The 15,512-nt window shown below is 38.8% G+C and overlaps 1 protein-coding gene across 1 annotated transcript; it reads left to right on the top strand.

The window, feature by feature from the left end:
• Positions 1-3,102: 3,102 nt before the first annotated feature.
• On the top strand, positions 3,103-7,650 carry LOC124165373 (DNA translocase FtsK). The gene is made up of 2 exons (XM_046542748.1): positions 3,103-3,229; positions 6,789-7,650. The coding sequence occupies exons 1-2, from the start codon at positions 3,218-3,220 to the stop codon at positions 7,458-7,460; spliced, it is 684 nt and encodes a 227-aa protein (XP_046398704.1). The 5' UTR covers positions 3,103-3,217; the 3' UTR covers positions 7,461-7,650.
• The last annotated feature ends 7,862 nt before the right edge of the window (positions 7,651-15,512 follow it).

Genomic DNA, 15,512 nt, shown 5'->3' with positions numbered 1-15,512 from the left:
CTTTCTCCCTTTCGCTCATTATCGATTACGATAGAGTATAATAGAGAATAAAGAGACAATTATTTTCCGCTTTCCCATCCATCGTCTATTTCTCGACCAATTTGCGACGAAAAAACGAAGGATTAACCCTTTTTTGGATAAGTTGATAACGTCATGAACTCAAACCGAACGAGACCATCGCTTCTTTGCTTATCCTCTTCGCTTGTGCATTCGTTTCGCGTGGTTTTTATGTTATTTCCATGGATACTTAAGATTCCTTCCATCAATATAAGGTACTTTCTGATCGACGAAATGGACCAGAGCTCATATGATGCAAAAAGATTTCATTAAAAGTGGGGGGGAGGCAACTTTCGTATTTCCTTCATTTTAACATACGAGAGAATGGTTGAATGGGGAAGATTTTCTTTTCGTCGCGGCTTATATTGTCCTTTCACCTTTTACTTCGTTTTCGGGTCCTCGCGAGGAACCCCATCTAGTCCTCTCTCTTTTTAGAACTCGGCGATTTGCGGATTCTTTTTTTCCTGAGACGCCTTAAATTTCAGGACAGCTCTCCGCAATTTTCTTGGAAATTTTTCACGAATGAAGATTTTGACGGATTTTTTTTATTCAATGGTATTATCTTTATCATCAGCCAATTTTCCGCAATAAATCGTTATCAACAGATCTTTTTTTCGACACACTCTTTTAAACATGTATACTCTTAGGTTCATTAATACATGATCTTTGGTGGTGTAACCGCATTTTAAACGAGATCAACTAATTTTGCATTAGTATTATTCTTTATGAAGCTGTCAGCTGATTGGGAATCCTGAGGAGTACCGGGCCCCATGGCCACTGCATGCCTATTTTTTTAAACCTGCACATCCTCACCATTTACAGCATCTTTCTATTTTTCAGCATTTTGCGCAACAGAACTCAGAAACATAACGCATCCGTTCCTGCATCCACCCTTACGACACCAAGGATAACATAACCTAAATATCAATTACTGTAGGCTGTTAAAGACCAACAATCGGTCTGGCAACTTCGTATTACAATTCTAAAATAAGTTGCCATGCAAAGCCTTCTCAGTGAGCACTACAAGATTCAAAAACGTAATGAAAAAATGGCTATGTGATAATCCATTATATTCAAGTCCATAATAACTTGAGCTGGGCTTATCAACGGTTGTGTTTTAAAAGTTTATTTGATATGCATGTGTTTAAAATATTCGGTGAATGTGTTGTAAGCACTAATTGACAAAATCTGCGTGTGATTCTCCACGCCAGGTATAAAAAGGATCGTTATTATTGTGGCATTAATTTAGACCTGAAGAATAAAACTCTTAAAACTGCAGCTCAAAACGAAAGGGAAATGAATACACCGTTATGTTACGGTTCATCCACGAGCGTTGAAGTCTCCGCCCGAGCGCCCAGCGATGGTCCGGAGCCATCAACGCCCGTCTTCATCCCATCCTCACATCCGCAGACTCTCGCTTTCGTTTTCATTTAACGCGTTGACCGCCTTCAACCAAAACCTTAAAGTACTATGAGCGAATATCGTCGTTCTTATTAGCGTAGAAACTTTTCCACGGTATCATTAAATAAATAAAATTACCTTATTCGACCTACTCCAATATTTTCTTATGTTTATACGTTCATTCTACTTAGTGTTATAAGACATTTTCTAAAATAAATATCATAGTTTAATATTTTTTTCGTGAAACAGTTACATTTAGTTAGAGCTGAAACAATTAATTACACCTCTGGGTTTTTCCGCAGAGATAGGTTTATGAAAAAAAACGCATTGTAAGTACGCTACGTATTGTGAAAGAATTTAGAAGATGATATTAATTATAATAATATTTATTAGCTCTGGGTACAATACCACTGAGAGCACCAATTTTATATTGGTGGTGAGTTTAATCCATTAGTGCATAAAGTTGCTTTTGTTGAATTTCATTTAGAAACTAATTATTCTGGCTAATAAGGTTCATTTTAACTTATTTCTGCAATTTTTAAATTTTTACAATCAATAGTTTAAATAATACAGCCCGTCTGATATATCGGACGGTCTGTTTTCAGAGTTGATTACAGATTCAAAATAGTACAGAAAAACTTGATAATAAATAAAATAAAAAGATCATCCTTTAGAAGAAAAATGAGCTAAAAATATCAATATATTGTGCAAAATACTACAATAAAAAATAATATACTTATCCCGTGCGGGTGACTGAAAATTCTTTCAATGCCATCTTCTCAAGTCGATAAATTCAATGAGTCAACTAAAATATTAGTAGGGCGGTGAAGACAGGCATCCATTTGAACTTATTATAGTATCAAAATGTGGCACAAGTCAACTAGAGCCCAGAAAAATATTAAATACGGCGTCCGATATATCGGACGCTATTCACTAATCGGTAAAGGCAATTAAGGTTCCATAGAACAAACAATAGATTTAAGCGATTGCGATAAAAGATAAGCTTTAAAAATGAAATATAAACATTTAATCAAAGATATGTCACATAAAGTAAAACTTAACGAACTATATAATAACGAAAAAAGATATGATGAAAATACGGAGAATAAAAAGAGCAGATACATTTTAGTGACATGAGCTCCCATAGTCCATCGATAGTTCGTGAATCGAAATGCCAAACATAGTATTCTGACGAAAGGGAAATGAAGACACCGTTAGATTACGGTCATCTCCTTCCACTTCCAGCGTTGAAGTCTCCGCCCGAGCACCCAACGATGGTCCAGAGACTTGAACGCCCGTCGTCTTCACCCCATCCTCCCCACCTTCGCAGATTCTCGCCTTCGTTTTTTTTATTATTAGTGGAAGACCGGCTTCAACCTCAGGGCTACCTGCCGCCGAAAACCCTCGCCTCGGCCACGCCCTACCCCTACGGGTAGCATCGTCTGCCTCGCCCCATCTCCGCGGGCTCTCACGAAGCGACCTTGCCCCACACGACGCGCTGTACACGCCCCATCTCAAGGCGACCTGGTCCCACTCCTCGAGACTTCATCCTCCTCCGTATCCAAGCCCCCACCCTCTCTTCCTCCTCCCCCTCCTTCGGACCGGATGACTTCCAGCGCCCCATATGCGCCCATGCGTCAGTCATCGGGTATAAATTGGCCGCGCCGAGATGTGATCGTCACACTCCCAGCTCCGTTCTCTACCCAAAGCGTTCTCGCACTTTTTGGAGGCGCCCGTTTGCCGCAAAGGACAAACCATCATGTACAAGTCTGTAAGTACCTGCTCCACGGCCCGTCCAATATTCTTTCCGAAGGAATAATTCTTTTTTGAAAGTTGGTCTTTCCTCAGTTAGTTCGGTATTTCATTTAATTTTACAGAATGGAGTAAGCTTAACTTACCGCAGGCATAAGATCCGATTTCTTAAAAAAGTAATTTGCCTTTCATTTAACACTATTTCTCGAGGAAATTTTTCCGGTGTGTCTTCAATTTTTATTGTTACTTGCATGTAGTTTTGCGTTTATTTCGTATTCTTAGGGTGAGTTATCTAGCTGCAAAGCGCAAAGCATTATATGTCGATTAAGTACGCATCCTCAACTTCTGGGTTCTTTCTGGAAAAATATATTCGGGAAATGGTTTCGGCGCTGTTGGTTCGGTGATTTCATTTTTAATACGAATTAAATTAAACCTAGCCTTGCCAATAAATCTGACTCCTTTAAATTTGAATTTTTAGTTGATTCAACAGAGGTTTCTTAAGTAAAATTATCGATTCGTCTTCAAATATATATTGATACATTTGGGGCATTTTTGAGTACATATTTCTGGATAAAGCGGATGCTTAGAGTATGTGCTTTAGCCGCAAAGGAAAAATAACAGCCTGTGTATTATGGCTGGATTCGTTAGGAAAGTTTTATCTTCGATAACGGATTTCGGCTCAGGGTTGGTTCGGGGTTTGATTCCTCAACTAGATTAAATATCACTTATTTCATTCCGATGATGCGTTTGCTTCAAAAGGTGAATTAAGGTTAAATGTTCCAGTACGTTATCGCGAGCGAATAATGGCCTATTCAATCAGTGCTTTCATTCCCACGGGTCCGAATGAAACACTTGAACACAACCAAAATATGTATGAAAAATTGTGCGCCCAGCGCTTTCAGAGTAGCTTAATACAAAGCTCAGTGTTTAGTAAAAACATGTCATTATAATGCAAAAAATTCGATATATCGTCTCTTTACGTGAGTTTTTCCTCTATTTATTTCTCTAATAAATCTCGCTGTTCATACATTTATTATCGTACAACTCCATTTTCTTGAAATCATAGCAGGCAGTCTATTGAATTTTATTTAAATTCAAGTGATTATGCACCTGCGGGATGAGTTAAGTTATCCAATTTCTCGCACGATTTTATTCTTTGGCCCAAGATAAGGACGAATCTGGAATGGAGAAGACAAAAATGTGTTATTGCAATACGTTCTCGAAGGACCAGTGACCTCTTGCCTTCTTTGCCGCTGGAAATTGCGAATTCATCAAAATTGAAAGTGGTTCCTCTCAACTTCAAACCGCGGAGGTGTGTTTTTATAAAGAAAGGTGTTCCCAAATAATCTTCCACTACTCATTGTGCATGGCTGAAGTGGCCCAAACTTTTATTTTTTTGCTATGACCTTCATGATACAGAACCGTAGATTCGGCCCTGTGGATGTACAATGCACGCAAAAGATCCATGGCCAAGTGAAAGGGACGGAAGTGGCCGGAACCCATAGGAGGAAAAAAAACCACCGCCCGCCTCGAAAAGCTGTGACGATTCGTGAAACACGATGGGCACAGATAACCAAACAGAATTCGTTTACATAATTACTCGAGCGCAAAGTTTCCTCAAGATTCTTGATCACGCAGCTTCTTTTCTATCCTTTGCTGTCGCCATTTCATTCGGAAACAGGCTATCAAACTCTTGAAGTTCTTTTTATGCATAACGTGATTTTAGATTTTTTAGATTTTTTTCTCGTCGGATATTAATGCGTGCATCCATGTAATTATTTTCCTCCTGCTTTTGTTTTCAATGTCAAAAATGAATTATCGGACGGCCTGATCTGGGCTTATTCGCAGGGCTTATATTAGGTCTTTAGTTTATCTAAAATTCCATTAAACGACTTCTTTTAAACTTGGTAAATGTCGGAGCAAGATGAACGCTTTTAGTCATTGCAAAAGTAGCCGCGATGAAGGCATGAGTAGAAAAATAATGAATACTGATGATAGAAAAAGTGAAGACGAGCAATAGGGCTTGGAAAATTGAGCGCTCTTTTGATCGGCACTACTTTGTAATTGATTTCGTTGGAATCAAAGTTAATCATTCTGTCATCATATCGCACATTTCCATCAATTTTGCTGCTCAACCGATACACAGTGCGGCTCAAACGATATATATTAATGCTCAAACGATATGCAGTATGCGTTTATTACAAATAATGCCGTTAAGCTTTCCGTAATACCTTATCTTTGAATTATTATCTTCTGCGGCATCTTTGCGATTATTTTTATAAAATCATTATATCTGTTCTTTTCCCTTTAAATCACTTCAAATTCTCTTTAATTGACCACTTTGCGGATCAGAGTGGCGAAGTTTAACTTTTAAAAAGTAGGTAATTAAAATATATTTTAATAATCAATTAAAATATTTAAATAATGTAAAATATGTCAATAATGTAAATAATTTATATATCAGGATTGCCACTAGAAATTTCAACTCACCGGGCATACTTGCAGCGTACTTCGCTTTCAATCGGCCCGTAATATTTTCTTTTTATCGACCATCTGTCTTCTTCAAGTTCTGTCAAACTTCGAGGGAATTCTCGGATCCTCAACATTCCCTCTTGACCCACTTCTTAATTGATATTCCGCCGTCGTCCTAATTCGAACTAATTCGCTTCATCATCCTCCACCTCCCTTCTCTGCCGACCATCACCGCCTTAATAGACTTGGAATTTCCGCAATGGCATTTCAAATGGAAGAGGGTATTAGCTACCCTTATGGCATCGACCGCAACCCCATATAAGGCGCTAGGTCCTCTCTCTCTCATCTTTTCCCGAGAGACAAATAATCCATTCACTTGATCGCCCGCCTGACATTTTTTTTGTCGCGCAGCTGCAGCAGTTTACTTCCTCCCCTCTCCCTTTCTCGCAATAATTCCTCTATTCTTTAATATTTGTCTCACGTATCCAACGTCTTTTGCAGACGAATTCCCTCACATCATTTCCCTCAGAGAACCGAATGCCAGCATGTTGCTGGGCCGGGGATGCGTTCAAAAACACGCTATAGAACGCGAAAGATTGCGTGGAAGCCTTTTCCCTCCCTTGGAATGGGAAACAATATCTTGAAATGAATGCTTGCTAAGGTTCGAATTGGTGGAGGACTCGAAATGCTGCATTGATGTCGGCTAAGTGATCTGCCGTGTTTGAAAAAATGAATGGAATGGGATTCGCTAATTTAATTATTGTTAATTGAATAAGGGAAAATGCATTTATGATCGATCCAATATACAATGATACGTTTAGTGTTCGTAAAAGGAACATATGCTAACACTGATTTATTTTCTTTTTAATCTCTCCCATTCATCGTTTATATCAGACCTGAAAACATAGCGCCTCGCCAGAAGTTTTACCTTACTGTCACCCTTAAATATATGGGCTTACAATTCCTCAAGCAAATCAGGCGACTAAATTCTATACCTCTTTCTATTATATTTTGTATCTTTCCAAAACTGAAACCGCGTCTTCGCAACTGTTTTCTCTTCCAAATAAATCTGAATTACATGTGGCCTCTCTCTCTCTCTTCCTCAGCTTCTCCTCGTGGCGGTTTTGTCCGTAGGCGCCGCTTTGGCGCAGTACAGCAACACCAACCCGCGACCGTACGGGCGCGATGCGGCCATCTTGAGCGAGGCGCGCTACCAGGCCGGAGACGGAGCCTTCGGCGCCGCTTACCTCCAGGAGGACGGCGTCGAATTCAAGGAGGAGACGGACGCTGACGGAAACCGCAAGGGATCCTACAGCTACGTCGACCCCGAAGGAAACCGAAGGACCGTGCACTACACCGCCGGCAAGAACGGTTTCGTCGCCTCTGGCGAACACCTCCCCAGGGCACCTCCCGCACCCTTGCCCGTAGCACCCAGGCCACAGTACCAGCCCCAACCTCAGTACCAGCCCCAGCAGCAGTACCAGTCCCAGCCGCAGTACGCCCCAGCTCCCCAGCCGCAGCCACAGTACCAGGCCGCTCACCAGTACCAGACACAGTACCAGCCCCAACCTCAGTACCAACCCCAACCCCAGTACCAGCCCCAGTACAACCCAGCTCCAGTGCAGACCCGCCAGTACCAGCCACAGCCCGCCCCCGCTCCCCTCCCCATCGAGCCCGCTACCACCACCACCCCAGCACCCCACCGATTCTTCCCCCCCGGCAAGCTCAACCTCAACAGGACACCTGGTGGCTACAGCTTCACCTTCAGCAAGGACTAGAGAGAGACTTTGAGAGTCAATTAGTCGTTTTCAGTCCATCAAATGTATCGATTTGCATTACGTCTTGGTCGCCAGACCAAGCTGCTCAACGAGATTCCTTTGCTTATTGTTAAGCAAGACTTTTTTTGTAATTTATGTGTGTGTTTTTTAAATAAAACGTCCTGATTCCTCTCTCTTTTTTGCGGGAAAACTCGTCTTTTTCTTAATCCTTAACCAAACGGTTCATAATATCAGTATTCCTTTCCACTAGCAGGTTCAATGAATGTGGAAGAATGATCTATCACAGTAATGCCAGGAAAATCTCCAAAGAAAGGGAACCTTATTGTTTTTTGAATTGTGTGAAATTCATGTTCACACGATCCATTAAACCATACTATTTCAATTAAGATGAAAATCCTACATAAAATCATTTAATTTGTACGAATTCGTGAATGAGAAATAGAATCAGTACTAAATATGTTCATTCATTCCAACTACCTCTGTGGAATGCATAGTGTGACCAGGCCTTATGAAGGAAGTCCCTTTTTCGGGGATTGGATTTATACCATAAAGTTATCAAGGCACGTAGGCCTCAAAGAACGAGTGTTACACCACATTCTAATGCTAATGGTGTGAGAGTTGTAAGCATTGGAGAGACTGTGGATATAATGGGTAAAGGAACGGCAAAGTGCATTGGTGCTGTAATGCAGAAAATGAGTTATAGCCGACAGCCGAGTTACCACAGTAAAAAAATGTAAACATTTTGTCGGCAATACTACTCATCCTGTTAAAAATTTATAAAAACGACCAATGAGCCAGAGCAGATAACACAACCCTATTATCAATCTGTAATAAAACCAGACAATTATGTTACAAAAAAGAGAGGAGTCAAAGATATATTATGGATAAAATTAATATATTTTTAAATATAATGCCAATAACTATTAGGTAACCTCTTGCTCATTCCATATACAACGCACTGAAAGCAAATAAATTTCAATTACCAAACTTCAGACTTCAAAAAATTATATTTTCACAGAAGATTACGGAAAATTTTAGCAGCGAAAGAAAAAGGAATGCGGGTTGCATAACGACGGATTTTCAGCGGAGCGGATGTCATTCATGAAAATCATTTTTTTTATTACGAAAAATGAAGTAAAACATAGTAATTGCTATTTTTAAATGGTGTATGGTAACTCAAAACACAATTAAAGATATGAAAACGCGAAAATTTGAAGTCCGACACTGGGAAAGAAATATGCATATAGACCCGCACTGAATGGGTTAAACAACCCACCGAATATCAGGTTGGTGTCATTTTTGATGGGGAATCTTGGGTAGATATGGAATTGATAGAACATCATCTGAAATAAATGACCTACCAGGGGAGGATCCAGGATTTTTTCTGGGGTGGGCACAAGGGCCTGATAGGTCTTCTCATATTTGAGATTAAAAACAAAATACAACTATTACTGTATAAAATATTCCCTTTATTTTGATATGAAAGTTATTAATATTAAATGATTGAGGCTCTGTAATACTCAAAATAACACTAACGTAAAATGAACCGTATTAAAAATCTTGTCTATTTTTTAAGTGTCTGGGATGGCACGTGACCCTGTACCCTCCCCCCCCCCTAAATCCGCCTATGACCTACCGTTTACTCGCCAATCCAAAATTTACGCCTGGTGATATTGATCTCCAAGATACATATGTTGTTGACAAAACGAAGTAAAACATTAAGAAGTGGCATATACTTCAATTTTAGAATGATAAACTCGTGACTAAGAAGGTCAACTAACGGTTCATCGCTTTTATCCGCACTCTAGCATCAAAGGCTTCGCGAAAGAATAATTTGAAAATGAGCGCCATAGCGAGCAGCCAACCAGAACTCGCATTCGTGGCCTATCACATTTTCAGAATTATCGGCCTTCATTTGTTAGGTTGATGCCGTGTTCGGGTGGGGTCCATTATCTTGACCCACGTAAGGTCATCCCACGCCCTGGGAAATAGCGACAGTGAATATGTAAAGAAGGAATGGTTTGTATTATTGTTATTTAAGCGAATTTGTTAATGAAACGAGGTGGAATAGTTAAAGTAACGTTAATGATTTAATTTAACAATATGAAAATAATGTATTTTTGATATAATGGGTGAAAATAAGACTTTATCATATTAGTGTAGACAAAACTTTATTGGGTTATTCATAAATACATAAAAGCGACAATGCTTTGAAAACAAGCGTACAAGTAGAGGTAAGCAATCAATATATATGTAACGTACCATTGCAACCCGTTTACAGCAAATCTATGTTAACAATAACACTGTAATTACTAGGGCGCTATTTAAAAAACAGACCCCTTGGGAAACGAGAAATCAGGTAAACTTTGACATTGGATGTTACATAGCATAAAGACAAGGCACGAATGAAATTATTCCTTAATGCAATGGGAAATATTATAATCTGTGAAGGGGATCATTAAAAACATCGTAGTATAACGATAAAGAAACAGAAGACATTATATAAACTGGAGCGCTATCGGAATGACGCCTCGTCGAAAAAAGTGATTGCAGGCCATATGTCACTGGGTCATTCATTTGAACACCTATACGAATAATCTAAAACAACGAGCTTCATAAGAAAGAAGAAATAACAAAATTTATTAAACTTAGGATCCCCATAACCATTCAGCTCACATAGAAAAACCAAATTTTTTTAAAACTAGGGCGCTATTACATTTCGACACCGAAGAAATCCTCAGTAGGGGTTAACATTTACACTGACACATTCAAAAAGGTAAAAAGCGAATTTTATTCAAAACGCAAACCTAATTGTGATATGCAATGACGAAATAAAGACACAGCCGGAGCAGTTTCTAAAATTGGAATTAACGAAGTAGGAAAATAAATAATAATAATTGACCTACCAACAAATCGAAGTAAAGTTTCAATGGGTAATTTTTTTTAAATTGCAGGGAATTTTTTTGTCCGAACTCCTCTAAAATACGATAAAAAAACATCGAAGATTACAAAGCGTCCATAGACCAAATCGTTTAATAATAAATACAGTAACCTGGAGTCAACAAATACTAGGGCGCCCACCAGGGGCGGATCCAGGATTTTTTCCTGGGAGGGGCACAAGGATACCTCGCAATACAAAACGAATGCAATGATAATGGGACCGTATTAAAAATCTTGCATATTTTTGAGGGTCTGGGGGGGCCCGGGCCCCCGTGCCCCCCCCCCCCCCCCTGGATCCCCCTATGGCGCCCACACGAAATCACGCCCATGAAAAAGGATTGAACAGGCATGGAAGTCATTTTTTTCTAACGACTGTGACGTACCTAGAGCTGAGATAAAGCATACATAACAGAAAAGACATGCGAGACCAAATGGAAAAAATGAAAAACAATCATATAACATCACTTAGCCTCTTTAAAAACTAAACTTGGGCTTGCACAACCCACAGTCTCCGCACCAAATCAAATTCAGGAACAGTAAAAATTTTTATGTCTGATTAATTTGCTGCTGCGATGAAAGGAAAAAGTATAGACACTTTAATAAAATCAAAATAATAGGACTTGAGGGTTTGAAATAACTTTCACACATAAAAGACGGAGAAATAAAATAATTTGCCAGAAAAATATTCGAGAAATGGGTTTAAATTCGTCATTTTAAAAAACCGTTAAAGCGAATTTCAGATGTAAAGTCACCAATATTACGTGTGAACACATCTAAGATTATGGGAATCCCATAACCCAAATCGTTTTAATAGAAATGGAGAAACCACGAGTAGAAAAATAATAGGGAAGCCACACCAAATCATCCATATGGAAGGGAAGTGACATGAATGAGTTAATATTTTTTTCCGACGACTGTGCCCGGCGTAAAGCCGTGAGAACACCCTAATCATAGTCAAACATTTTCAACCAAGAGATGAAAATGAAAAACTCTGCATTCAAATTTCGTCTTTGAAATCAAGGCCTGGGATAGCCCAAAATACAGCCTGCGACAAAAATAATGCATGAAAAAGTAATAACTTTTTAAATTCTTTATTTTCGGTAGCAATTTGAAGAAGTTTACAGAGTCGCAAAAGAAATAAAAACACGGCGATAACACCGTTTTAAAAATTAACTGCAAAATGTAAAAAAAATAGAGGAAAATAATAGACCCAAAAAAATGGAAGTAAACATTTAAAACTCTAATTTTCAAAACTCTCCTTCAGAATTACGGATCGAAACTCATCTACATTTCGAGGAAACAAATCAAAGATTACACTACACCCATAGCCCATACAGATTTACATTACATAGAGATACCACGAGACGACAAATTCTTGCTCGCCCACACCGAATCAAGCGCATGGAAAATAGGTGATGCGAATGGGAATATATTTTTTCCGAAGACTGTGCCCGGCCTACAGCTGCGATGACACCCCAATCGTAGGAAAATGTTCAAACAAGGGATTAAAATTAAAAACGACAGCGTAAGTACTTCTCCCCTTTGAAATCTAGGTCTTGGATGGCCCAACCCACAGCACTCGACGCAATCAACAAAATCTGGAAAAGTGAAACATTTTTAAAATTTTTATTACCGGTAAAAGTGAAAAGAAATTTACCACAATCCCAAAGAAAACGAAAGCATGACGAAGCCTCCGTTTACAAATGCATTTGAAAAATTTACGACACTAGAGGAAAATACTTGACCCACAAAAAACTGGAAGGAAAAATGTAAATGTGACATTTTAAAAAGACTCCATCAGAATTTCGGATCGAAACTCGTCTACATTACGAGGTAACACATCAAAGATTACGTAACACACATAGCCCATACAGATTTACGTTACATAGAGATACCACGAGTCGACAAATACAAAGTCGCCCACCCCGAATCACCCGCATGGAAGGTAAGTGGTATGAATGGTAAAATATTTTTTTCCGACTATCGCGCCCGGCCTAAAGCTGTGATGTCACCCTAATCGTAGAAAAACATGTTCAACCAAGGGATTAAAATAAAAATGGACTACGTATTTACTTTTCCCCCTTGCAATCTAGGTATTGGATGGCCCAACCCACTGCCTACGACACCATCAACAAAATTTGGAAAAGTTAAACATTTTAAAAATTTTTATTTTCGGTAAATATGAAAAGAAATTTACCACAATCATAGATGAAACGAAAGCACGACGATACCACCGTTTTAAAATTCAACTGAAAAATGTACGACACTAGAGGAGAATACTGGACCCACAGAAAACTGGAAGTTAGAATGTAAATGTGACATTTTAAAAAGACTCCATCAGAATTTCGGATCGAAACTCATCTACATTACGAGGTAACACATCAAAGATTACGTAACACACATAGCCCATACAGATTTACGTCACATAGAGATACCACGAGTCGACAAATACAAGGTCGCCCACCCCCAATCACCCGCAAGGAATATAAGTGGTATGAATGGCAAAATATTTTTTTTCGAAGATCGTGCCCGGCCTACAGCTGTGATGTCAGCCTAATCGTAGAAAAACATTTTCAACCAAGGGATGGAAATGAAAAACGACTACGAAATTACTTCTCCCCTTTGAAATCTAGGTCTTCGATGGCCCAACCCACAGCCCTCGACGCCATCAAAAAAATCTGTAAAAGTTAAACATTTTAAAAATTTTTATTTTTGGTAAAAATAAAAAGAAATTTACCACAATCCCAAAGGAAACGAAAGCATGACGAAACCTTCGTTTACAAATGCATTTGAAAAATTTACGACACTAGAAGAAAATACTTGACCCAAAAAAACTGGAAATAAAATGTAAATGTGACATTTTAAAACGGTTCCATCAGAATTTCGGATCGAAACTCGTCTACATTACGAGGTAACACATCAAAGATTCCGTAACACACATAGCCCATACAGATTTACGTTACATAGAGATACCAGGAGTCGACAAATACGAGGTCGCCTACCCCGAATCACCCGCATGGAAGGTAAGTCGTATGAATGGTAAAATATTTTTTTCCGAAGATCGAGCCCGGGCTACAGCTATGATAACACCATAATAATAGAAAAACTTGGTCAACCAAGGGATTAAAATAAAAAGCGATCGCGTAATTACTTTTTCCCTATGTAATTTAGGTCTGGGCCGTGAAATTTAGCCGTGTTATATATAATCAAATATTTGTTGTTCCCATGGATTAATAATATATAAAATGAATTCCTTGTGTTTGTCTGTGCGTTAAGAAGTTTTCAGCGAACTCCTAACGATCATATTGACGGATTTAGACTACATATTTTTATTCCATATTGGCTGATTTGGAACTGAAATGAACTCCACTGATGTTAACGCTAGAACTCCGATTGAAATTTCCACGTGATAAGCGAAAAACGAAGAATTCATGACTAACTTCAGGTATAAGCTACGAATATATTTTCGGAAAAAAGACCACAAATAGCAGTGGAAGACCGCGCGGAGGGGATAGAAAAGGGTCATTCAGTTCTATGAAGGGCATGGGCTCGAGGGACATCCAATAAGCTGGTCTTTTGTGTCCTCGGCGGTCCCTTTCCTAACCCCCGCGCGGTGCACACGCACGGTCAGGCTCTTTAACCACTTTTTCGGATAATTTCGTGCCACACGGCATGAAACTATGCGACGCGGAAAATAAAGTGTATGGGATCCTTAACTTTCAAAAGTGAAAAGCTTCATGCCGGCCTGGTCCGAAATGAATCGGATCTTTTCGTGCCTTTTCGTCAAATGTTTGTTTCACCGCAGCTCAGTTGTATATACGTATAAAATATAAATATTATAATATACGTCATAAAATTTTCGTAAATATTTTCCGTTAACACGGAGTCATAAAATTTTCAATTGTATTGAGTATGAAATCCTTGATTTGAAATTCATCTACATCTACATAATACCCCGCAGCCGCCTAAAAGGCGTGTGGCAGAGGGTGTTAGGACACCAGCCGTTTACAGCTAAAAAAAATGAAGTGCTCAAACGAAGTTCGGACTAGCGTTTATTAAAGTCCTATATGGTTCGGGGAAAAACGAATTCCCATACCTATCTGGCCCGAAAATTGGGGTGGGCAGGCCCAAGGCTAGTTTAAAAGTATTGCAATGAGTCTTGTGAATTTGAAACGTACGCGATTACATGTTTTTACGATGATCTTAGAGCAATAACAGTTTTTAGCGCATTAAAGTCGCCGTAAAAACATTTTTCGATGCCAGTCTTCCACTGGGCCGATTTCCGGAAGATTCTGCATATTGTTTATTGGTTTGGGGATGTTCTGATTCACAAATAATGATGTGTAATATTATTAATAGTAGCGGGCGTAACTTGGTGGAAATACATAATCGCAGGAATAGAAGGATCTACAACTTTGCTATTTCCACGTAGCAGTTTATTGACACCGACCATGGTTTCGTAACAAGGTGAAAAATGCAGGTAAATTGATAGTATGTATAGCAGAGGGTTGGGTGTGGAAATACATTACAAGATTTCCCTACCCAACACTGTCAATTTACTTGCATTTTTCACCTTGATAATGTTACTGTGTAACGAAACCATGGTCGGCCTCAAAAAAATACTATGTGAAAATAGCAAAGTTGTTGATCCTTCTATTCATGTGTAATATTTATATTGAGGTGCATTTACAATGGAAATTCTCTTTATTTTTTATGAATGACATAGTGAAAGATATATTATCATTTTTTTCCAGGCTAATTATTTTGTTTTAGCGTCGTATTTTGTTGAAATCCCGTTTTAAAATTTTTTTACTGTGCCTCGCTTCTATCTAAGTTTATGAAAAATTGCATATTTTATTTCCCAGAAATAACGACATGATTAAATTATAATTAATTTTCCTGAGTCTGAAGTACCTGTTATGAAATTGGGATGGAGTGGCCCAACGGTTTTTTAAGCGGAGAAGCAATGAAAACGGTCTTGCGTTTTTTTAACGCTAGAGATAAGATGATTATACGCTGATGTAGATTTAATAACAATTTTAGGCGCGTCAAATTCGTTGGGACAAAATAAGTTCCGATGCGTATGATTTCTCTTTCCATAGGGCCGATTAC

The sequence above is a fragment of the Ischnura elegans genome, chromosome 9 (genome assembly GCF_921293095.1).
Source record: "Ischnura elegans chromosome 9, ioIscEleg1.1, whole genome shotgun sequence".
Lineage (NCBI taxonomy): Eukaryota > Metazoa > Arthropoda > Insecta > Odonata > Coenagrionidae > Ischnura > Ischnura elegans.
Note: the sequence above shows the minus strand (reverse complement) of the source record. Positions and strands in the feature narration are given on the sequence as shown.